The sequence below is a fragment of the Cebus imitator genome, unplaced genomic scaffold (assembly GCF_001604975.1).
Source record: "Cebus imitator isolate Cc_AM_T3 unplaced genomic scaffold, Cebus_imitator-1.0 Scaffold0, whole genome shotgun sequence".
Taxonomy (NCBI): Eukaryota; Metazoa; Chordata; class Mammalia; order Primates; family Cebidae; genus Cebus; species Cebus imitator.
The window spans coordinates 9,245,909-9,271,166 of record NW_016107315.1 but is presented as its reverse complement, the minus strand read 5'-3'; the positions used below and the strand labels follow the sequence as shown (position 1 = coordinate 9,271,166).

General features: G+C 39.0%; 1 protein-coding gene across 2 annotated transcripts in view; it reads left to right on the top strand.

Annotated features, from left to right (window-relative positions):
- Positions 1-25,258, top strand: part of KIF15 (kinesin family member 15) — an 82,420-nt gene that overhangs the window by 35,706 nt on the left and 21,456 nt on the right. For both annotated transcript variants that reach the window (XM_017522149.2, XM_017522160.2), the window contains exons 9-26: positions 753-878; positions 1,037-1,159; positions 3,600-3,723; positions 4,642-4,718; positions 5,025-5,234; positions 6,069-6,246; positions 8,256-8,397; positions 9,073-9,214; positions 12,749-12,946; positions 14,030-14,137; positions 14,917-15,022; positions 16,690-16,855; positions 19,669-19,819; positions 20,022-20,107; positions 21,130-21,199; positions 21,890-21,976; positions 22,602-22,706; positions 23,538-23,660. In XM_017522149.2, coding sequence (XP_017377638.2) covers positions 753-878; positions 1,037-1,159; positions 3,600-3,723; positions 4,642-4,718; positions 5,025-5,234; positions 6,069-6,246; positions 8,256-8,397; positions 9,073-9,214; positions 12,749-12,946; positions 14,030-14,137; positions 14,917-15,022; positions 16,690-16,855; positions 19,669-19,819; positions 20,022-20,107; positions 21,130-21,199; positions 21,890-21,976; positions 22,602-22,706; positions 23,538-23,660 — 2,322 coding nt within the window. The remainder of the gene's footprint in view (positions 1-752; positions 879-1,036; positions 1,160-3,599; positions 3,724-4,641; positions 4,719-5,024; positions 5,235-6,068; positions 6,247-8,255; positions 8,398-9,072; positions 9,215-12,748; positions 12,947-14,029; positions 14,138-14,916; positions 15,023-16,689; positions 16,856-19,668; positions 19,820-20,021; positions 20,108-21,129; positions 21,200-21,889; positions 21,977-22,601; positions 22,707-23,537; positions 23,661-25,258) is intronic.

Here is a 25,258-nt window from a genome sequence, read left to right as displayed (position 1 = left end):
GGCCTTGGCTCACTGCAACCTCCACCTTCTGGGTTCAAGCAATTCTTCTGCCTCAGCCTCCCCAGTAGTTAGGACCACAGGTGTGCATCACCACACCTGGCTAATTTTTTGTCTTTTTAGTAGAGACGAGGTTTCACCATGTTAGCCAGGATGGCCTCTATCTCCTGACCTGTGATCCACCCGCCTTGGCCTCCCAAAGTGTTGAGATTATAGGTGTGAGCCGCCACGCCTGGCCCTGTTGTTTTTGAGACAGGGTCTCACCCTGTCACCCAAGTTGGAGTGCAATGGCACAATCTCAGCTCACTGCCACCTCCACCTCCCAAGCTCAAGTGATCCCCCCACTTCAACCTCCCAAGTTGCTAGGACTACAGGTGTGTGCCACCATGCCTGGCAGGTTTTTTGTATTTCTTTGTAGAAAGGGGGTTTTGCCATGTTGCCCAGGTTGGTATCCAACTCCTGAGCTCCAGCATCCTGCCCGCCTTAGCCTCCCAAAGTGCTGGGATTACAAGCGTGAGCCACAGTGCCCGGCCTGTGTTTGTCTTGTAATACTAAAATTATAGTGTACATCAAATAGGAAAAGGTTAGGGGATAATTCAGCACTTCTTTTGTTTATTGAATAGTTGTTCTTTATTAACATTGTCCCTGACTTGCCTTTTCATCCAAAATAATCCTCTGCTAGATATATTTTCATTCAAAATACCCAAGAGTAACCACTATACCTAAATTTTTGTTCTTTTCCATCAACACCTTAGGAAGCAGGTAACATAAATCGATCACTGAGCTGCCTGGGCCAAGTGATTACTGCACTTGTCGACTTGAGTAATGGAAAACAGAGACATGTTTGCTACAGAGACTCCAAACTTACCTTCTTACTACGGGTAAAGTAGATCCTTGGATTCCTGGGCTCCTTTTGGTTATGCTAAGGTTGCTAGTGGGACAGTCTCTCAGCCTTGGTGGCAAGAGTGTACATTTTCTTTGCTTAAAAAGATCTTGTGATTTCTCACCTGAAAATGTGTCCATTCCTATCATTAAATAGGATTCCCTTGGAGGTAATGCCAAAACAGCCATAATTGCAAATGTTCATCCTGGATCCAGATGTTTTGGGGAAACCCTATCAACACTTAACTTTGCTCAAAGAGCCAAGCTGATTAAAAACAAGGTAAAATACTGGCATATACTTTATTAAATAAATGAGAAAAATACTTAAGTTTGCAGTATGCTTTTTTTGTGATTGCCCTATTAACATTAGCTTGTATTTATTTCTCTGTAAAAGCTTCTCTCACTGTATGCAAGATTTCTATTTTATCTTTTCTACCCTTCTATATCACACATGTATTAAGAGACCTAGGTTAGGTCCATGGTTGTTATTGTTTGACTAGCTTTTTCTCTTTTTTTTTTGAGACTCAGTCTTGCTGTGTGTCACCCAGGCTGGAATGCAGTGGCACAAACACAGCACACTCTAGCCTCAACTTCCTGGGTTCAAGAGATCCTCCTGCCTCAGCCTCTTGTATAGCTGGAACCACAGGCATGTAGCACCATGCCAGGCTAATTTTTTTTATTTTTTTGTACAGACAGGGTCTTACTTTGTTGCCCAAGCTGGTCTCAAACTCCTGGGTTCAAGCAGTCCTCCTGCCTCCACCTTTCAAAGTGCTGGGATTACATGGAGAGCCACTGTACCCAGCCAACAATTTTTTCTTAAGGGAAAGCAAATTGTGTGAGTCTTTCCTCCTGCCAACAACCAATCAATCAGTTCTGGAGCAGACATCAGCTGGGTGTCCTCTGATTCACTTCCATTCTGACACTATATACCTGGAGATAGGGAGAGGTCTCACTGGTTAAATGCTCAGTCCCGCAAGACTGACCCTGACTTCTGATGCCAGTTGCAAGCCCCAGCTTGTCCTATCTGTGCTTTCAGACCAACTGCCTGTAAATCAGGAGGTCCATGTTGCCCCTTTTCCGGGGCAAATCAGAAGACTATAGATGTAGTCATATGTTTTATTTCCTTGGACTATGGAGTATTAGTAATATGAGAAGGAAAAAAATCATTAGAGCTTCCTGACCCTGTCTCTTAAGATTTACTAAAAGTCTTTGGAGATTATAGAACTACAGCAACAGTTAGAATTATGATGTCACTGATGGGACAGTGATGTCAGAAGCACAGTGGTACCTTGTAATGAGGCTGGCCATAAGAATCAGAAACAACTGGAAATGGCTACTTAACACATAAAACAACAAAACCGAGAGCCTTCTACTAGTCACTCTCAATGGTAAGCCCTACTGCAGCCTATCAGTGGGAAGTGCTAGAGAATCTGGGACTTGTTTAAGGATGTGCTATTTAAATGTTTCCCAGTGAGCAAATTGGGCCTACAGCAAGAATACAGAGACCTTGGGGCTGTCACAGGCTGTTTTTTCCTTGCTGGAGTATTGGGTATTTCACAGCTGAGTCCTCTGACCTGGTTGGTACTCAGCTTTTGGCACTCGTTATCACCCTTTAGGTTTTGTTGACCTTTTTAAAACTTTATTTTTTTAGGCCAGGTGTGGTGGCTCACACCTGTAATCCCAGCACTTTGGGAGGCCGAGGCGGGTGGATCACCTGAGGTCAGGAGTTTGAGACCAGCCTGACCAACATGGAGAAACCCTGTCTCTACTAAAAATACAAAAAATTAGCTTGGCGTGGTGGCACATGCCTGTAATCCCAGCTACCCGGGAGGCTGAGGCAGGAGAATGGCTGGAATCCAGGAGGCGGAGGTTGTGGTGAGCCGAGATCACGCCATTGCACTTCAGCCTGGGCAACAAGAGCGAAACTCTGTCTGAAAAAAGAAAAAATATATATTTTTTAATTAATAAACTTTATAGAAGCTTTTGGTTCACTGCAAAATTGAACAGAACTTACAGAGAGATGCCATATATTGCCTGTCACCACACATGTGTGACCTCCCTCACTCTTGACATCCCCACAGTAGCACATTTTGTTTGAGAGCCCTTTAGCCTTTTAGAAGTTGTCTTAAAGAAGACATTTCTTTAAGAAAATGAAGATATCATTTAGTGTGGATAAAAAAAAAAAAAAAAAGGAAGTGTCAAACCAACCCCTCCTTCCAAGAGGGCTATTAAAAAATAAAGGTTGGATCCCTCTGGGGAAGGTTGCTTCTGCCAAGCCCAAGCCAGCCCTGCATGTCACCACACACTTAGAGGCTTAGCTCCTTCCACATAGGGAGCTAGGAAAGAGTGGAAATGATACTCATTAGGTGTTTTCTGTTCTTTATTGGGAGGGTGGGGAAAGGCTGTTGTTCTCAGGGAAGAAAGTGTTAGGTGAACACACCCAGATCCTAAGTGTGACCCAACCTAACAGCTCAGGTCTGGTCAGCTGCGGGAAAGAGAGCCTGGCTGAGGCTGTCTCTCTAGTTCATGTCTGAAGGCACAAGAAAAGGAATCTTCCTCCCCATTCGAGCATACTGTAATTCCTGTGGCCTTTTGACTATTAGGTGGTCATGAAGTTTTGTATGATGTTAATCACTACAAATCATACCAAGCAAATGTAAACACAGAACTATACTACTCAAAAATCATTATTTAATCCTTCTTAAAAAATTCTTGAACAGGCGGTAGTAAATGAAGACACCCAAGGAAATGTGAGCCAGCTCCAAGCTGAAGTAAAGAGGCTCAAAGAACAACTGGCTGAGCTTGCTTCAGGACGGACACCACCAGAAAGCTTCCTGACCAGAGGTAGGATGAGTATGCTGTCCTTTATCTTGGGGAAGACTGTGTACAAGTAATAGTTTAAAAGCCCTTGGTGATAGACACACACAATAAGGCAACACAGCTTTTTCCACAAGTATCTCTTTCTGCTTATTTCTCCTATATAGGAACATAGTGCTTTGTTTGTAATCAGATACAGATACCATAGGCAGTGAGTTCTGTCAGATATGGTAGGAGGAATTACAATAATTTTTAATAATCCATAATAAGTGCTAAAAAGAGATTAATTTCATTTAGATCTGCTTTTCCATAGCATATGTAATCTATATGTGTTTACTATAAGACAGACTTATTTTTCTTCAAAGAATAGCTAGTGGAGAATTAACTGGAAATCCATAAAGCCAAGAGGGTGAATTATGAATAGATCTAAAGAGAAACTTATTTTTCTTTGAAGAATAACTAATAGGTGGAATGGTTAATTTGAAATCCATGATCTGGTGATGACAGTCTCTCTCTCTCTCTCTCTCTCTTTTTTTTTTTTTTTTTTTGAGATGGAGTCTCACTGTGTTGCCCAGGCTGGAGTGTAGTGGCACAATCTCAGCTCAATGCTACTTCTGCCTCCCGGGCTTAAGTGATTCTCCCGCCTCAGCCTCCCGAGTAGCTGGGACTACCAGCACACACCACCATGCCCAGCTAATTTTTGTATTTTCAGTAGAGACAGGGTTTCACCATATTGGTCAGACTGGTCTCAAACTCCTGACCTCAAGTGATCCGCCGGCCTCGGCCTCCTAAAGTGCTGGGATTACTGGCATGAGCCACCATGCCCGGCCACAGTCTCATTCTTTTAGATTAGTTGAGAGCAAGCAATTAAAGGCTATCTGTTCTCTTGGTTTCGAAATGCGTTAAATATTTTTTTTCTTCCCTTTCTTACTGGATCAATTACAGACAAAGAGAAGACTAACTATATGGAATGTTTCCAGGAAGCAATGCTATTCTTTAAGAAATCTGAACAGGAAAAGAAGGTAGGACATGGAATTAGTAATAAAGGAGATTCAGGATAGTTTAGGTTTTCACTATGTGGTTTCACTTGCCTTACTAAGTGAAATAAATAATACCAAGTAAATAAAGAAAGTAATGGAAGGCTATGAAAAATCTAATTTTTTTTTTTTTTTTTTCAAAATTCCACAGGACTGTGGACTCTACTGGACACAAGGATCTAATTTTGTTTTTAAGATTAAATTTGAAGTTAGTATTTGTTGCTGGGCTTATGAAAATTTAGGGAAGCTGAATTATTTTTCATGTTTAACCAAATTATTAATTTCTTTAAGTCTCTGATAGAAAAAGTTACCCAATTAGAAGACCTCACCCTCAAAAAGGAAAAATTTATTCAGTCTAATAAAATGATTGTGAAATTCCGAGAGGATCAAATAATACGCTTGGAAAAGCTTCACAAGGAATCCCGGGGAAGCTTTCTGCCTGAGGAGCAGGATCGTTTGCTCTCAGAATTAAGGGAAGAGATTCAAACTCTGCGAGAACAAGTGAGTATAGGGCATCTATAATATTTCTGAAAATAAAAGAAGTTCAAATGTAAATTTGTCACCAAGTACTTGTTCTTTAATGCAATAGAAATTGTTGTAAATGAATTCTACTGACAGTGTGATTGCATAAATCCTTTACCTGCCTTTTCAAAATAGTTTTAAAGGGAAGAGTAGGGAAAAAGGAAGAATTTGTGGTGACGTCACTACATAGTATGCAACTCTGGCAGGCCACGCAGAATTTCACCCATGGGCAGTTGTGGTTATCTGAGTCAGTAGCATCTTTAGAGTTGTGCCTTTTAAATTTTTGTCTTTTTTCCTTTTCCCTAGGAATGACAGATAGGTCATACAGGTACATTGTGGAAATAAACCAAAATCTCTTCTCAGCTTCTTGTTTATCCTCCAGAGTTTTTAATGAACATTCAAACTAATATGGGTGGATGGATATTTTTACTTTTGTTTCTCCTATACATTTTTCTGTGCTTTGCTTTTTTCAGTTAATCTTGGTCAGCAAGATTCATTTGGTCCTTGTTCTTTTCGGTGTGTTGATTTAACTAGTCTCCTTTGCATGAAAAGCCTTCCGTAATGTATGCCCTTGTGCTTACCTCCTTAGGTGGGTGAACATTTCAAGGGTCTAGACGCCAAATGAGAATAGCAGAGTTACAGGACATGCGTGTTTTCAAACTGATCATAAATGCCAAGTTGCTCTCCACGGTGGTTGCAGAAGGGCACCACCAGCAGTGCATGTGCATACCTAGTTTTCTAATGGCTTTTTAGAGGAACTAATTCACTAAGAAAATGTAAATATATAATGCAGGTTATTCTTCTGTATCACAGATAGAGCACCACCCCAGAGTTGCCAAGTATGCTATGGAAAATCATTCCCTCAGGGAAGAGAACAGAAGACTGAAATTATTAGAACCTGTGAAAAGAGCCCAAGAAATGGATGCCCAGACCATTGCAAAACTAGAAAAAGCTTTCTCTGAAATAAGTGGCATAGAGAAAAGTGACAAAAGTAAGAAACGATTGTTGTATATAATGCCATGTAGGAAGGGGCTGTTAAAGAGCATTTGTAGTACCTTGTGACTAGTGTCTTCATTTTAGCCTCCAGGCCTGCTGTGCTAATGTCTTATATACATAACCTTTTATGTTATAAAAAGGCATTTACTAAACTTTTTTCCCTCAAAAATCGCAGAGCATAAACTATGTAAGCTAATAGATATAACAAGAAAATACTCACTGTATTTCTGTTTTATCGATAAAAATATTGATGTAGATAATACAAATTTTTATTAAATTTTCCTGTTCAAAGTATTTGCAATGAAAAGTGCTTAACTAATCAAACATGAATAAACATAGAGTTTATCAATCCAGTTAGGTCTGTGCAATATAAGAGATGTAGCGAGGTCAGACTCATCATCCATCCAGCATAGTGTTTAGGTCCTGATGTTGTGGTTACCAGTGTACTCACTCTGTTGTTACATGTTACTTTCATGAGTTTCACATACTATGTGAAAAGTGGTTTAGTTAGTACTAAATCTGCCTTATAGGCTTGACAGCTGTTGGTGTTAATGCCGTGGGATTTAGTAACAAAGTCTGTGTTTGCCCAGTATTAGAGTTAATATTTTCATGGTCTTTTATCATAGACTTGGCATTTGTTTCATTTTAGGTTGAAATTGAGAAAGTCCTAATCTTTTTTTTTTTTCTACATTCATAAAGAAGACTGTCTCTTTGCTTTTTAAAATTTCATTTTTTTAAACCTTCCATTCTGTTATGACTGAATAGAATAAGATTTAGAGTAACTGGGTTGGGGAGAGACTAAGATATTAGATGCAAAATTACTATCAGGTTTTCTGTTGTCTTTTTGAGAAGGAGATTTTCTATTGTTTTTTCTCACTCTGTCGCCTAGGTTATAGTGCAGTCTCTGCTCACTGCAACCTCCACCTCCCATGTTCAAGCGATTCTCTTGCGTCAGCCTCCCTCCTGGAATTACAGACACACACCACCATGCCGAGCCAATTTTTACATTTTTGGTAGAGACAGGGTTTTGCCATATTGGCCAGGCTGGTCTTGAACTTCTGGCCTCAAATGATCCACTGGCCTTGGCCTCCCAAAGTGCTGGGATTACAGGTGTGAGCCACCATGGCTGGCTTAGGTTTTCTGTTTTATTTAAACTACTTTTCCCTACAATGCCTTTTATTTTGTTGACCATTTTGTTTTGGGCCCTATAATACCTTGACTTACTCCCTTCAGAAGATACTAATGTCTGGATCTCATCAGTTTCTAAACATTTATCATTCTGTAAACAACTTTTACGTGAGATTTTGCCACACTGAAACTCAGTGGACTCTCTTCAACATAGTCTTCTAAGCATTTCCTGAAAATTAATATTTTCTACCTGGCAGATGATACTGGGTTCTTACAGCCTGCTGCCCTTGCTATTTGTTTACTTTTCCAAATAATTCCTTGGCTGTTAACATTAGCTGCTACTTATTCCTGCCAGATTCAATGGCTGCTGTTTCTCCAGCTAGTATTAGGCGTGCCATACTTTTGTCATTGTTTGTTCATTCTCATAATGGAAAAGGTGTTGTCTTAACTATGCTTCTCCATCCTGTGGCTTCTGCTTCTTAAACATGACTTCTAATCCCCTTTGGCACACTGTGTCACATCCTGTGCCTTCTGCTTAGTTACAAGCTTTTATATTTTAGGTCTCACCTTCCAACCCACTTCTCATTTTTCCTCCTTGTGGTCCAAATTTGATAACTGACAGAGAACTTAGAAAATGTGTCCTGTTATTTTTCTTTTTCAAACACTGAAGTTGTAAAGCTAGGGATGGTGGCATGCATCTACAGTCCCAACTACTTGGGAGGCTAAAGCAGGAAGGTCACTTGATACCAGAATCTGGGGCTTTACTACACTATGATCATGCTTGTGAATACCCACTGCACTCTAGCCTGGGCAACATAGTGAGGCCCTGTCTTAAAAAAAAAAAAAAAAAGACTTAGATTATTTTCTTATTAACAGATCAGCAAGGATTTTCTCCTAAAGCTCAGAAAGAGCCATGTTCATTTGCAAACACTGAGAAGTTAAAAGCACAACTCCTGCAAATTCAGACAGAGCTGAATAATTCAAAGCAAGAATATGAAGAATTCAAAGAACTTACTAGGTAAAGCCTAAATACACATACATGCATAATTATTTTCTTTTAGTGTTCACTTGCTCTAGTGTTAATATTGATCATTCAGTTGGGCATTTTACTTTAAATTTTAAACTCTCATAGTAGCAACTACTTGGACATGAAGAAAAAGAGCATGCTTCTAGCTCTTTACTAATATATTTAATGCACTAGGGGCTTTAAGCAGATTTTTCCTGTTGAGATGAGTGTCTATTGAATTTACATAGTGAATTATTTAAATTTAAATTTGTTAATCAGAGTTGGTAAGATTTTTAAGAAGTTTAGGTTTGTTAATATTCCTACTTGATTTTCATTATGTAAAAGCAAAAATAAATCACATTCATATTATAACTAAGATAAATCTTACCCTAAAATATAAACAAATGTTTGGTTCAGAAGTGACATATCACATATGGTATCATCATGGACTATCTGGACTTTTGAATTTGAGCTCTACCATTTGCTAGTTGAATCCCTTAAACAGTTGTCAGTCTCTGAGCTGTAGTTTATCGAACTGGAGAATGAAGGGAATAATCTGAGAGAATAGAGAATATTTCTGATTTAGAGATAACTATAAAGTTATGCGAGAGCATAAGCTGTAAAGTACTCTATAAATGTTTGACATTACTTATTACATGCAATACTTGGTTTTACAATATCTCTTAGGAAAAGGCAGCTAGAATTGGAATCAGAGCTTCAGTCTTTGCAAAAAGCGAACCTTAATCTTGAAAACCTTTTGGAAGCAACAAAAGCCTGCAAGCGGCAAGAAGTTTCTCAGCTGAATAAAATTCATGCTGAAACACTTAAGGTAAGTCATATGGACAATACTTCCACTTTAAATCAGTGCTATGTCATTTTATTAATAATGGAGAGGGTCTGCATGGTCCGTCTCCAGACACAGATGACATCCCTTGCAGGTAGTTAACACCAGTGTCACACTGGTCCTTGGGCTCTGATGTATTCCCCCAGTGGTAGGGTGGGGTAGGAAAGAATTCAGCATTTGGAATCAAATTCAAATGCGCTGCTAACTTTAGGCAGGGTTTCCTAACGTCTGAGCTTTATCTTTCCTTTCTCTAAATTGGGGATAAAGGTAATCTACTTGCAGAGTTTTAGAGCACTAAATGAAATAGGTAAGCTGCCTGGTACCTGGCAGATATCAATACAATGGCAGCTGTTGATACAGTGTAACACGTCCTCAAAGCTTTCAGTAGAATAGAAACTCTAAAAGGCAAAGGCCACTGAGGGATCACAGGTGCCACTGGAAATAACAGGAGAAGTTTTTGCCCTAAATAACCACAGCCCTCATAAAAGAAAAAAAAAAAGGGTGAACATCTGAGAATGAGGAGAGAGAAGGGAAATATGCAAGGGAAACAAAAGGTTGAGGAGATGCTGCTGATGATGGTGATTTCAGCTTTTGTATCAAATTCTCCAAAGGTTAAAAAAAAATTACCTTAGCTGGGTATGGTGGCACAGGCCTGTAGTCCCAGCTACTTGGGAGGCTGAGGCAAGAGGATTGCTTGAGCCCAGGAATTCAAGTCGAGCTTGAATTCAAGTTCTTTTCAATAAAAGAAAGAGAGAAGACAGAAAACCTTTCCTTATATGTCTTAAAATATAAATAGATATTTATTTATAATGATTGTTTTTAGTAGTGGTGCTTTTTGTGTCACTTAATGGAAGACTAAGTAATTGTATTAATTTGAATAGGTAATTTATGTGACTGAAATAATACTGTAGCCTCTTAGCACAATAGGATTATGGAGCTTGTTAACACCATGGCATTCTAGTTCCTGTGTCTTTCTTTTATAACTGAGCAAACAGGACTCAGAGGATTAGAAGGTTTGCCAAGAGTGGCAAAGCAATGCAGAGCCTTTGTTATTGTTGTTTTAGTTGTACAAGTACTATAAGAATACATTCTCTTTGTTTAAAAGAAATATACATATTTCAAATTATGGTTAAAATTCCTTTTCAGCATCACTGCCAATCTGGATCTAATCTAGTCCTTTATTCCCCCATCCCTGGAGATAGTTTAATCTTTTTTCTTAGCATTTTTGTACTGTAAATATATAGAGACTGAGAAAACACATAAAATTGTTTCCTAGATTGTTTATTGTTTTGCCTTTTTTTTTTTTTAAGTCATTCTTCACATGTTATTCTACAATACGCTTTTCTTAACTCAGGGATATGCCTTGGATCTTTCCACATTAACTGGTACCTCGGGCCTCATTTGGATATGAGGCTTAAGGAGTATGAGTTTCATACCAGTTAATGTGGAAAGATCCAAGGCATATCCCTTGAGGGACAGGAGAATTATAGAGCTTGAATTATAGAGCTTGAAGCACCATGAGGCAGGGATATGGTGCTCATTTTAACCCTACGTTTCTATGGCTTAGGTAGATGGTTTCCAGTGCAAGCATTCTCTGGGGGTGGATTCCATTACAGGAGAAGTGGTCATTTTAGGATGTCTTAGTGTTGGTGTGAGTCAAGCTGAAGCTCCCTCGCAGTGTCTGTACCCTGTGCCTTCCCAACATGGATGCACTTCTTTCCCAGCACTGTCTACAGGAACTGGCATTGTCAGGCTTGTTAATGTTTGATCATCTGATGGGTAAAAAAATAGGGTCTTGCTGTTAAGGTTTTAATTCTCATTTCTCTGATTTCAAATATCTTTTCATATGTTCATGTCCATTTGTATATCCTTTTCCCTGAAAAAAAAAAAAAAAGAGCCCATTTTACTATTGGTTGTTTATATTTTTCTTCAGATTTTGTTTCTATGTAATAAGCATTTGTTTGTTAGGTATACTGCCAATGTAATCCTCCATCATGTTGCTTGTCTTTCATCTTTACGTGTGATGCTTTTGTTATGTAGAAGTTTTCTATTTTTTATGCTCCAAGAATGTTAAGAAAAGAAAAAATGTTTTATATTTTTGATGTAGGCAGGTTTATTGACCTTTTATCTTTATAAGTTTTTTGTGTTTAATTTTGCTTTTACATTGAGGTGTTTGTGTATCTGCTATTTTTCTTTCAAATGGTATGAGAAAGGGATTTAATTTAAAAAAATACAGCTAGGCTCAGTGGCTCACACCTGTAATCTCAACACTTTGGGAAGCAGAAGGGGGAGGATTGCTTGAGTCCAAGAGTTCAAGACCAGCCTGGGCAACATAGTAAGACCATACCTATGTCAAAAAAAATTTTTTTTAATTAGCCAGGTTTGGTGGCTTGCACCTTTGGTCTCAGCTATTCCTGATACTTGAAATTTCCATACAAAAATTGTTGTATTTCTGGGCTGGGCATGGTAGCTCATGCCTGTAATCCTAGCACTTTGGGAGGCCAAAGTGAGCAGATCACTTGAGGCCAGGGGCTCGAGACCAGCCTGGCCAACATGGCGAAACCCTATTTCAACTAAAAATACAAAAATTAGCTGGGCATCGTGGCGTGTGCCTGTATAGTTCCAGCTACTTGGGAGACTGAGACATGAGAATCACTTGAACCCAGAAGATGGAGGTTGTAGTGAGCCAAAATCATGACACTGCAATCCAGCCTGGGTGATAGAGCAAGATTCTGCCTCAGAAATAATAATAATAATTTTATTTCTGGACTTTGTATTTTTTCCCAGTGTTCTATTTGAATGTACATAAGCTAATAATGTACTGTTTTAATATAACTTACTGTAATGTAATGTGCTATTTTAATGACCATACTCCCATACTCTTATGTATTTTTATATCAGATGGGGAAGTCTTCCTAATTTGTCCTTTTATTTTTTTATTTTTGAGAGACAAGGTCCCAATCTATTACCCAGGCTGGAGTGCAATGGCATGATAATAGCTTGCTGCAACCTAGAATACCTGGGCTCAGGGGATCCTCCTGCCTCAGCTTCCCAAGTAGCTGGGACTACAGACCTGGGACACCACGCCCAGCTAATTAAAGTGGGTTTTTTTGGTAGAGACAGGATCTCACTATGTTGCCCAGGCTGGTCTTGGACTTCCAGCCTGAAGTGAGCCTCCTCTTCTCAGCCTCCCAGAGTGTTGGGATTATAGCCATGAACCACCATGCCTAGCTTGTTCTTTTTGTCTTGTCTCTTCTTGTACATTTATTCTTCGTATGAAATTAAGTATCAGCTCATTAGGTTTCCTTTTTATAAACTATATTAGAATTTTGCTTGGAACTGCATTGAGTTGATACATTTATTTCCACTTGGGCATTTTTATGCTGTGTCTCAAGGATACTTTTTCCTTTCTTTTCATGAATAGTATTTCAATTTTATCCTCTCTAGTCACAAAATTATTAAATATGCCCTTTTAAAATATGTGCTAATGTTTTCCATAATCTTTTTTTTTTGCTGCAGATTATAACTACACCAACCAAGGCCTACCAGCTTCGTTGCCGACCAGTACCAAAATTAAGCCCTGAAACGGGAAACTTTGGCTCTCTATACACTCAGAATTCTAGCATATTAGATAATGATATATTAAATGAGCCAGTTCCACCTGAGATGAATGAACAAGCTTTTGAGGCCATTTCTGAAGAGCTTAGAACAGTGCAGGTAATGTTTTGTTCTAGAAAAAATTAATAACTAGACATCCATTTAAATAAAATTTCTTTGTTAATTTAATTCCCCATAATTTGCAGTGTTCAAAAGTGCTTAGTATTAAAATCATATCTTTTTAAGTGTGGGTTTAGAAACATTCTTAGCTTGGAAATCAGCCTACTCTTGCTTTTTATCTCTGCTTTGCAATCTTTAGCAAGTCATTCTTCAATCTCCGTGGGCTTTGGTTCCCTAGTTCCAGAACTGATTTATATAGCACAGTGTTGTATCTGCTAAAGAAAGTTAAAAGAGGCCGGGCGCAGTGGTTCATGCCTGTAGTCCCAGCTTTTGGGAGGCCGAGGTGGGTGGATCACTTGAGGTCAGGAGTCTGAGACCAGCCTGACCTCATGGTCAAACTCCGTCTCTACTTAAAAAGAAAAAAAAATTAGCTGGGTGTGGTGGCTATACCTATAATCCTAGCTACCTAGGAAGCTGAGGCAGGAGAATCCCTTGAACCCAGGAGGCAGAGGTTGCAATGAGCTGAGATCACACCACTGCACTCCGCCTGGGTGACAAGAGAGAAACTTCATCTCAAAAAAAAAAAAAAAGTTAAAAGAATCTTATTATAAATCAAATTTTAGGCAACTTTTAGTGTATTTGAAATAATGTGAAATTTGATTATTCCAGAATTTTTATGGTTTGGTAATTTTTTAAAAAAGGTTTTCTACTGTGCAGTAAAAGTTGGAGTGAGCCAGACCACCCCAAATCCCAGTAGTTTGTCCTTTCCAGGCCATGGGAGCCTTTCTGGTGAGGTAACCCCACGAAGCCCTGAGGAAGCCTCTTAGAAGTCTCAAGAAGTATCTATTTAAGTGGACCACAGGTGTAAATCTGAAACATTAGAAATCATTTTATATAATAACCTTTTGATACTGCTTTCTGGCTCCAAACAGGCCTTTGATACCTTCGTTCATAGGAGGTTTTGAATTTGTTGTTTTTTGTTTGTTTGTTTTTTGTTTTTGTCTCTTTAATGCAGAAGAAATGGGGGAATGTTTGAGAATTCCATTAAAAGAAATTTTGATGACTGAAGTTTGTGTGTTGCAGGAACAAATGAGTGCTCTTCAAGCCAAACTGGATGAAGGAGAGCATAAAAACCTAAAGCTTCAGCAGCATGTTGACAAACTGGAGCATCATTCTACCCAAATGCAGGAGGTGAGACCAAGAGCATAGCCTCTGAAAATGTATGAAGCACCCTCAAATGTTTCCTTGAGGGAACATCCTCGAGAATCCTCAAACATCCTTGAGTATGTATGAGACATACTCAGAGAGTATCACAGAAAGAAAATGTCACACAGCCTTAGTCAAGGGTTATTTGAGTTGTATTCTCTGCCTTGTTACTTAGCATGCTGCTCTGATAATGAGACAGGCATGCATAGTCTGCATCTGGCTTAGTCAGTAATGCAAATGGATCTCTTGCTGTGTGTTTAGAAGAAAACAAGATGGACTGTCTGTGACCTTGCAGTTGTTAATCATCTTTACTGTCGTTCATGGGGACAGCCAGTTTTCTTCTGGTCGGAGACCTTAAAACTAAACTTGTAAAAACAGAAACAGGTTAATGACGCTGGGCACAGTGGCTCACACTTGTAATCCCAGCACTTTGGGAGGCTAAGTGGGTAGACCATCTGAAGTCAAGAGTTCGAAACCAGGCTGGTCAACATGGCGAAACCCCGTCTCTACTAAAAATACAAAAATTAAGTGGGTATAGTGGCACGCGCCTGTAATCTCAGCTATTCAGGAGGCTGAGATGGGAGAATCGCTTGAATCCAGGAGGTGGAAGTTGCAGTGAGCTGAGATCGCACGCACTTGCTCTTTTGAACAAGACTCTGTCTCAAAAAAAGAAAGAAAGAAAGAAAGAAACAGGTTATTGATTTGGAGTGCATCTTAGCATGCTAATATTCCTTTTCCAGTGAATTTATCTTTTTTCCCCATAGCTTTTCTCATCAGAAAGAACTGATTGGACCAGACAGCAGCAAGAGCTTCTCTCACAGTTGAATGTCCTTGAAAAGCAGCTTCAAGACACTCAAACTAAAAATGACTGTAAGTTATTCAGCCAGGAGCTTTGTGACTTGAAGGAATACTGTAACTCAGTATCTTTTTACTCTTATTAATAAACACTTTTCCTGTTTTTGGTTGGTTGCTTTGTTTGTTGTTTGATAACCAGACTGGAGTTTGCATGCAGTGGTAAATAATAGTAATATATCGTAAAAGGTGAATTTCTCCATCATTGCCCACAAACAAATGATACAAATGTTTGCTCAAAGTTTGTTTGTTTGTTTGTGTGTTTTTGAGACAGTCTCACTTTGTCACCCAGGCTGGTGTGCAGTGGCGTGATCTCTGCTCACTGCAACTTCTGCCTCCCTAGTTCAAGGGATTCCCCATCTCAGCCTCCTGAGTAGCTGGGATTACAGAAGTGCGTTAGCACGGCTGGCTAATTGTTTTGGGGGGAGAAAGGGATTTGTTTGTTTGTTTTGAGGCAGAGAGTCTTGCTCTGTCACCCAGGCATTGGTGTGATCTCAGCTCACTGCAACCTCCGCCTCCCCAGGTTCAAGCGATTCTCCTGTCTCAGCCTCCCAGGTAGCTGGAATTACAGGCATGCATCACCGGGCCTGGCTAATTTTTTTGTAATTTTAGTAGAGATGTGGTTTTACCATGTTGGCTAGGCTGGTTACAAACTCCTGACCTCAGGTGATCCTCCCACCTTGGCCTCCAAAAGTGCTGGGATTATAGGCTTGAGCCACCATGCCCAGCCTGCTTAACATTTTAAATAAGCTGTTTGAAAATGAAGTGTCTTGAATTTGTGAATGTTTTAATATTAACAAAGCATAGGTTATATATTTGTAGATGTGGGAATATCACTTGAGTCCCAGTTTTTTCACTTTATTTTTCCCTTCATCAAAGTATTTGCAGTGGTTGGTAATAAAGCTAAAACAAAAAGAGATGGCCATTCTATTTTCTTGAACTTAAACGTTAACTAATTCTATTTGCAGTTGTAGTTGTCTTAGAAGACCTGAAGTATTTAACCCATGTTGCAAAGTTTAGGCACATTTTCAAGGGATTTCGGTAACAAAGATTAGATCACCTAAAATATGTTAAAGCTTTTGATTTTTTTTTTTCTTAAGAGTTTTGTTTGTTTGTTTGATCAGGGTCTCACCCAGGCTGGAATGCAGTGGCGTGATCTCGGCTCACTGTAGCCCCTACCTCCCAGGCTCAAGCAGTCTTCCCACCTCAGCCTCCTGAGTAGCTGGGACCACAGGCGCTCACCACCATACCCAGCTAATTTTTCTAGTTTTGGTAGAGACAGGGTTTTGTCATGTTGCTCAGGCTGGTCTCAAAGTCCTGACCTCAGATATTCCGCCTGCATCAGCCTCTGAAAGTACTGGCATTACAAGCATGAGCCACTGTGCCCACCCTCATAAGAGTTTTGAAGCACATTTTATAGGAGAAATGTAGAAAAGTCAAGTAACCTACAAGTCAGGGGCAGATATTAACTCTTTTTCCATAGAAATTTACCAAAAACCATGTGCAAAGGAGAAGAAAAAAAACAGTAATCCCAGTGCTCTTAGATACCCACTCCTTAATTGTTCAACATTTTTCCTTAAAATAGTTTCTTTGACTTGTTTTTGCTAATTGTGGGAATAGTAACTATCAAATTTATTTGCCTGCTTTAGGAAACCTGTTGAGGATATGTTTTATTTGTTTTTTAGTTTTGAAAAGTGAGGTACATGACCTGCGAGTAGTCCTTCATTCTGCTGACAAGGAACTTTCTTCAGTGAAATTGGAATATAGTGCATTCAAAAAGAGTCAGGAGAAAGAACTCAACGAACTTTCTGAAAGACACATCCATGTACAGCTTCAATTAGATAATGCCAGGTAGAGTTGTTCTCTTATGGTTTCAAATTGCCTGACTGGCTATAATCTAGGACTGCTTGAAGTTGCAAGTTTTATAAACCCAACTCAAAGCAGCTAAACAAATAAGAATGATAATTCACTGGCTCTAATATTGGGAAGCCCCAGAGGTGATTCTGATTTCAGGAACAAACTAGACTGAGTCTCAAACAATATTGTCAGTGTTTTATCCCTCTCATCTCTGCTTTGTTCTATGTGTTGCTCTTTTTCCCTCCTATTTTGAGGTCCTTCTTCTATGTAACAAGGAACAGATTGCCTCAGACAGCTCCATATTTTGGCTCCCAGCATAAAAACCCCTGTAAAGAAATCCTCTCTCCCAACAGCCATGTATTAATCCCAGAGAAGGTCTGAATTAGTTTTGCTTGAGTCATCTGCTCACCTTTGGATCAGTCACTTACCCAGGTTTGAGATGGCACTGGCCCAACATAGAGTAATATGCCTGCTCTGGAGGGAAAGGTATGCTGTTACTAGAAAGGACAGTGTAAGGTAGACCACAACAATAGTTGTCACTGCTGTGCACACTTAACTCTACAAAGGCTGGCTGGTTAGTCAAGTGCTGGTAATCTTGAAACAAATGTAATCTCAGATGTAAATAGCTTATTGTTTGTTATTTGCTGTTTCTTTTTTCTTCTTGCTAATTTCAACCTTTTGTATAACGTAACACTTTTTGATAATGTCTCCTGTGTCTGTGGCCATAATTTAATAATAGACATGAATAATATACTGTGAATGTGATATGAATGTAACTGTTCGCTGTGGAAAAGCTGCTAATAGGCAGCCTTGAATTTAATTTTTGTAGGTGTTACAGAGTAAAATCCGTAGCTGTTGAGTGTTTTTTTGGATATACAACCAGAAATTGAAAGAGAGGCAGAAAACTTGAGATCTGCAGGCCAAATCTACCTATACATACATTTTTCTTGGGCCTGCCCAATGGTTAAAGAAAGATAAATGAACACAGCATTTTAAAAATTGAGTGTTTTCTTATAAAAATCTGTATTTCAGCATCCTCTAGTGGAATCATACAATTTGGTAGCGCTAGGCCCACATCCTTGCGTGGCAACCATCAGTCGCAGCATAACTCACTCCATTCCTTTTAGAGAGGGAATGTGCTGTCAGCACAGCCTCCACCACTCTGTCCCATTTCCCCAACACAAAGGCCACTTATCTAGCTGTCTGATTGGCTTGTAGTCCAATGCTATTTGAAGTGCAAGTGGAATAACCCAACTCAAATTTGTTCAACAAAATAGGTAATTTGTTGATAACTTATCACAGGTGCACGGTTGTCTTCTCTTACACTTAGCATTTGTTTTGACTTCTGAATCACTGGAGCTAATCATCTTGGCTCCACCTCAAACTAATTTTGTGTGATTTTTTTTTTTTTTTTTTTTGTGAATCACTAATCTCATGGGATCTTAATTTCCTAGTTGTTTATATGTCAGAGTTGAACTACATCAAGAAATGTTAAGAATCCACTATATTTTGCTGTGTATTTAAATTCTATTTTCATCATTAAATACTTCCTAGTTTTTTTGTGTTTCGAGACAGGGTCTCACTTTGTCACACGGCTTACTGCACCCTCAACCTCCTGGGCTTAAGCTGTCCTCCCACCTCAGCTCCCCACATACCTGGGACTACAGACACATGCCACAGACACCTGGCTAATTTTTGTATTTTTTTTTTGGAGACAGAGTTTCGCCATGTTGCCCAGGCTGTTCTCAAACTCCTGAGCTCAAGTGATCCACCCACTTCAGTTTCCCAAAGTGCTGGAATTACAGACATGAGCCACTGTGCCCAGCCTCTTGCAGCTTTTCAAATACACTGAACACAGTTTAACTTTCTCAGTGTCCCCAGTTTGAGTACATCACTTACTTAGCTGCTTGTATTCCATGTGGCCTTCTAAGGTTGTTAAGCCACCACTGAATGAAATAGCATAACACTGCTATGTGTTTCTTGGATTATTTTGCCTACTTTATATATCTATATATTGTTTATACTATAAATACATAAATATGTTCCCCTTCCCGACCATCTGTTGCCCACATATCTATCTTTAGCAACTGATTTATACCACTTTACGATTTGCTGCTTCTGCTCTGCTTTGAGTTAGTACAGCAGATATTCCATATGTAATAACCTTCTGTGCATAAGCTAGGACGTCTGTTTTGGATGATCCAGAGGTCAGATTGATTGTTTGATGGTTCTTGGCCCAGCTCTGGATTCTTGGAGGTGCCACAGCTTATGCAGGAGGGCAATAAGAGGATGAAAACCAAAAAAAGCAGTAGATAGTTATCTGCAAAGACCTTTTCTCTCTTGCTCAGATCAAAGTCACATTGCTGTCTTAACCTTCCTAGAGCTGAGAGGATGTATGAATAGTTGGAGTTGAGCTACCAATAAAACTTGGAAATTAATGGCCAGTGCCTCGCTTACATGAGGGTTAGGTCTAGAAACCCCTACATGAGTCTAATCACTATAAATTGCTAATCAATTAAGCATGTCTGGTTGAAGCCACAGGAGAGAGAATAAGGAAGTGATGGTTGCAGGCTAATGTTCCCACTTGTCTTTTCCATTCCTACCAAACGACTCCGTGGTCCAGTGTCTGTCACATGTTTGTGAATCATGGACATTTCACCCAAGTCCGTAAGGAGCCTTATATCACTCGAGGTTTACGTGAGTTGGGAATGGGCTGTAGATGTGATAAATTCAACTGCAGATACCTGATTAATATAAATATACATTAAATGTTTACTTACCATTTTTTAAATGTTTTCCTAATAAAGATTAGAAAACGAAAAGCTGCTTGAGAGTAAAGCCTGCCTACAGGATTCCTATGACAACTTAGAAGAAGTAATGAAGTTTGAAATTGACCAACTTTCGAAAAGCCTCCAAAACTGCAAAAAAGAAAATGAAACTCTGAAATCTGATCTGAATGTAAGTTAAGAAGGGAATTGATAGCTGGTGAATTTGTCCTGGATCTGTGACTGTCCTCTTGAGTGCAGGACAAAGACGTCCTGACCTTCTTCCTTGCTATACTTGCCCACAGCGCCTGCCACGTAGAAGATACTTGACATGTTTGTTGACTATACATTGCTAATAACAGTTACTTAAAATCTAATGTAATGTTGTCTTTTAGAATTTGATGGAGCTTCTTGAGGCAGAAAAAGAACGTAATAACAAATTATCATTACAATTTGAAGAAGATAAAGAAAACAGTTCTAAGTGAGTGCTATTTATTTTTTTTGCTAGTATACTAGAATATTGTTTACTACCAGATTCTTTATCTTGTTGTTGTTGTTTTTTTTTTAATTGCCAATACCCTGTAAAGATTTTTTTCTTTTAAAGCCTTCCAAAAGAAACAGCAGGTTCTTTTGTATAAATGGCTATGTGGAGAAACTTAATTTTCAAAACATTTAACAACTAGCTATAGTACTTTTAAATGAATAGCAATTATGGTAATCAGAACTCAGGTCCTTCTGTAAATAAATCACAGCAAATATATACGATGACTTATGACTATTCCTTTTATTACTGGAAGGAGGAGACAGATTTTTATTTCTGTGTCTACAAAGCTTTTTCTAGCCGCCCTTTGTTCCTCCTGGTCCCCTAACAGGAATGCTGCCATTTTTCTTCTCTCTTTCCAAGTTCCTCTCCTTGGTAATCTCAGTGAACCTTTGGACCTCAGGCACTAGGCTGAGAGTCACTCTAATGAGAAGATTTTGATTATTCAGTAGGTACTTACGGAGTTCTTCCTATGAGATTGATTTTCTTCTAGGCCCTGGTATACAGTAGTGAACCTAAAGCATACATCCAGTTGAGAGATAAGCAATTGACATTTACTCATTCATTCAAACATTTACTGATATCCAACAAACCAGGCACTGATCTGGTGAATGCCAGAACATTTAGAGGTGAAATAGTGAACAAAACATCCCTGTCCTCATGGATTTTACCTTCTAGCACAGGGAGACAGGTAATAAACAAACACTGTATGATATATGTTACATTAAGGAGAACTAAACACTCTGGGGAAAAACAGTCATGGCACAAAAATGGGTTCTGCTTAAATAACTGTTGAAGAAATTGGTTCGAATTTCTGATCCCCAGTGGAAGGTAATGCCTGACACCAAATGTGTGCCTAACAAAGTTCATTTGCATTGCACTTAATCTCGTCTGTACTAACAGATTCAGGTTTTGTTTTCATTAAATGACGTTAGGGGTAAAAGAGAATTCTTCTCTTCCAGAGAAATCTTAAAAGTTCTTGAGGCTGTTCGTCAGGAGAAACAGAAAGAGATGGTCAAATGTGAGCAGCAGGTAAATTTCCTATTACCCTAACTCTAGAATTTGAGGTTTATAACTTTTATTCTTGATACCTAAAGAGACTTATTATAAAAATGACGTCAGGTTGCAGATGTTGGAAATTAATAAGAAAGAGATGGAATATGGGGCTTGTTCTATTATTTTTATTTTTATTTTTTTCTTCTTTTTTTTTAGGACAGCATCTTACTCTGTCAGCCAGGCTGCAGTGCCATGGCACAGCGATGGCTCATTGCAGCTTCAACTTCCCAAACTCAGGGGATTTTCCCACCTCAGCCTCTTGAGTACCTGGGACTATGGGCTGCACCACTATGCCTGGTTAAATTTTTGTATTTTTTGTAGAGACGGGGTTTCACCATGTTGCCCAGGATCAAACTCCTGCGCTCCAGTGATCCACCCGCCTTGGCCTCCCAAAGTGCTGGGATTACAGGCATGAGCCACTGCCCCCAGCCTGTTATTTTTCAACTCTTGTTTTTCTAACTCCCAGAGGGTTACAATAATAATTTGTCGGTAGTCTCCGGGTAGACAGCACAAAATCACTGTCTTTCAACACAATTTATCATTTTCGGGTATTACTCCTAGTGTAGACTCTACAATATGAAAAGCTATTTTCAACTTATTTATCTGTGGATGTGGTTAACTTTGTGATTTAATTATTCTTCTAAAAATATTTCTTTTTCACCACAGATGGCAAAAGTACAAAAACTAGAAGAGAGCTTGCTAGCTACTGAAAAAGTAATCAGTTCCCTGGAAAAGTCTAGAGATTCTGATAAGGTTGGTAGAGTTTGAAGCTACGTCCCTCTGTGCATTTTCTTACAAATGGCTAGTTCAACATTTTGTTCTCCTACCTCTTCCTGCACTTCCAGGGTGACTAATAGCTAGTATGCATATTTCTGTATGCAATTAGGCCTTGTTTATCTTCCAAAGTTGCTAGAGAATGAGGTCTTCCACTTAAGTTAATTTTCCATGTAACTTCAAGTACAAATTACTGTCACTTTGAATGGCAATGTTTCTAAAGCACATCCTACCCTTTTAACTAGGATGCTGATATTAATGTGATCCTTTCTTCTTGATTTTAAGTCCCATGATACAAACTTTCAAATCCCTGGTGTTGACTTTAACTAGAATAATAAAAATAGTATATATGTCCAAGTTTAAAATTAGACATAAAATTCTTCTATGTCTAGCTCATATACATTCATAAAACCAAAGCAGATGGTTAAATGAAATATTGTAAAGCCATTAAAATATAAATTGATACTAATGCAACATACGATATTTTACTAAACTAAAATTGACTTCTCATATTGCCATTAGGAAAGATAAGTGATTTACCATTTAAAAATGTTCCTCTCCTTAATGTCATTGGGTATGAAGATACTGTTTCTGTCCTCATCAGGAAGTTGTAGCTGACCTCATGAACCAGATCCAGGAGCTAAGAACATCCGTCTGTGAGAAAACAGAAACTATAGACACCCTGAAACAAGAACTGAAGGACATAAATGTAAGTTTGGTTGCCAACAAGATGTTAAATTTGAGCATGAGACACTTCATAGACTTTTCAACAGATTAACACATGCTCCAGCAGAAAAAAAGATTCTGTGGTCAAATAAGTTTGGGAATTCTAGTTAAATAAAGCTCACCAGATCTGTGTATTTGCAGGCCTTGCAGAGTCATTATTATGGAAGTATGCAGTATGCATCTCTGGGAGACCATGTAGGCTGCAGTGTTTCTCAGGTTCCACTGAGCTGTGACAATGTTCTCTGTGCACCATTTGGGAATTGCTGGTATAAACTGGATAAGAACCAGACTGGTTGTTGGCTGTGATAGTTAAGGCAAATGTGGTGTTCTTTAGTGGCTTTGAGAAAAAAGTAACACATTGTAGTTAAGTTCAGAGACATTAATTATTTAGGAAGTGAGTTTGTTTTCCCAATAAAGGACTTAATATCATTTCCTGAAGTTAACTACTTATTTTGTCAGCATATATCTGAGTTCGATGTTGATGCTTTTCTCCTCTGGGTCAAAGCAAAGGCTTTTGTCACTCCTCCTCACTCCTCTGCTCTACAGGGAGTTTGCCCCTCTCCATGTTTATTTCTGAAAGTGGTCTCCTGATACAGATGACAAAACCTGATGTTTTTTTCACTGATACTTAGAGGACTTTTCCATTTCTCTTCACCATTCGTACACTTATTCTTCTGTTCCTTCAGTCAGCAAGTATTTATTGAATTATCTTGTGTTAATCTTGTCATCACCTTCGAACCCAGACTCATTCTTGTTATTTTAATCTAGAAATAGACAGGTAATAAAACAGCTCTTATGCCTTTGTTTTATCCAGTGCAAATACAACTCTGCTTTGGTTGACAGAGAAGAGAGCAAAATGTTAATCAAGAGGCAGGAAGTGGATATTCTGGATCTGAAAGAAACCCTTAGGCTGAGAATACTTTCTGAGGACATAGAGGTAGGTGTTTATGAATCACAGCTTCTTTATTTGCCTTATTACTTGTCAATATGTGTATTTGTGTGTGGAAGTTATTGATGAATAAATACAGGATTTTAAAAGGAATAATTATTATACAGCTGATGTTTCTCAAGACGCTTCACTACACAGGCTCAGTCTGCCTGCACCTCATGCTGCCAGCTTGACTGCTTGCTGTGCCTGAGACACTCCACACACGTTCACACTGCCAGGCTTCCCGCTCTGGCAGTCTTATACAAATACTGTCTCCTCTAAGGAGGGGAGGAGTCTTATTTTCTTACTGTATAGTGTCTTATTGTCTTATTGTATAGTGTATAATAATCTTATTGTATAGCATATAATAATATACTACACTAATGTCTTATTGTATAGTGTATAATGATACAGGTAGTCATGTGTAATAATTTCACCAAAATTATTTTATCTAGTTGATCTGTTTCCCATTATTTGTGCTGACACCATGTTAACTTCCTATAACTGACCCCTTTAAGGGGAGCATAGTGGAAACCACATTTAATTGGATGCCGTGGTAGTAGCAGACAGCAGAAAAGGGCTGTTTAAATGGGCTGATCTCAGTGTTGTCTTTTGCATTTTAGCTAAGGTAATTTTTATTTTTGTTTTTGTTTTTGTTGATGTAAATTTATCTTTTTAAAAATAAAGCAGTACAGCTTAATTTGTAACCTACAGCTAAAGGAAGTTTTTTTGTTGTTGATCATGTAAACTTATCTTTTTAAAAATTATTAAACTAGGAGCAATATAGACTTCCTCCTAGCCCTTCCTGTTCCTCAGCTACCCCCGTGTTACCAGTTTCTTGTGTAACTTTTAAGCAGTCCTATGTACTTTTAGTCTTTTTTTTCCACACAGATGATAACCTGTTGTATAAACTGTTCTGCATTTGCTTTAGAAATAAAGGGGTTTGGGCTAAGCTATGCTACCCATGAAACAAATTCCACAAATATTGAGTCCATCTACATACAACCTGTATCCAGCCTGGCATTTGGCAATGGAAAGATGATTGAAAAACACTGTTACTTACATCAAAGCATGTGTTCTAGCTTAAGAAATATGTGTAATATGATGTAATAACCGGGTGGCACAGAAAAGGGAGGGAGGGGAGTAATCCTGCATAGGGAAATTCCAAAGACCTCCTCAGAAGAGAGAGTATTTGTACAAGACTTTGCCAGAGAGGGAAGTTTAGCAGCGTGAACATGTATGGAGTGTCCCAAGCACAGCAAGCAGTCAGGGTGGCCAACACGAGGTGCCAGCAGTGAAGTGGAGGCAGACAGCCTGTGAAATGAAGCATCTTGAGGAACATTGGCTGTATCTTTTAGGAAACCAAAACTGCATAGACATTGAATCCAGGCCGAAGGTCATGAGATCCAAGCCAAGAAATGCTAGTGGGGATAGGGGGTGAGACAGATAGAGTTGGGAAGTGTTTCATTGTTGGTATCTAGTTGGATATGTACCATGAAGGGAGGAAGCAGTCAGAGTGGGCACCAGGGTTTCTATCCTGGAGGACTGGAGATGGTTCTGAGCACATTTCAGATGGAAAGAATAGAGGCCTGTGGAAAGTTAATGAG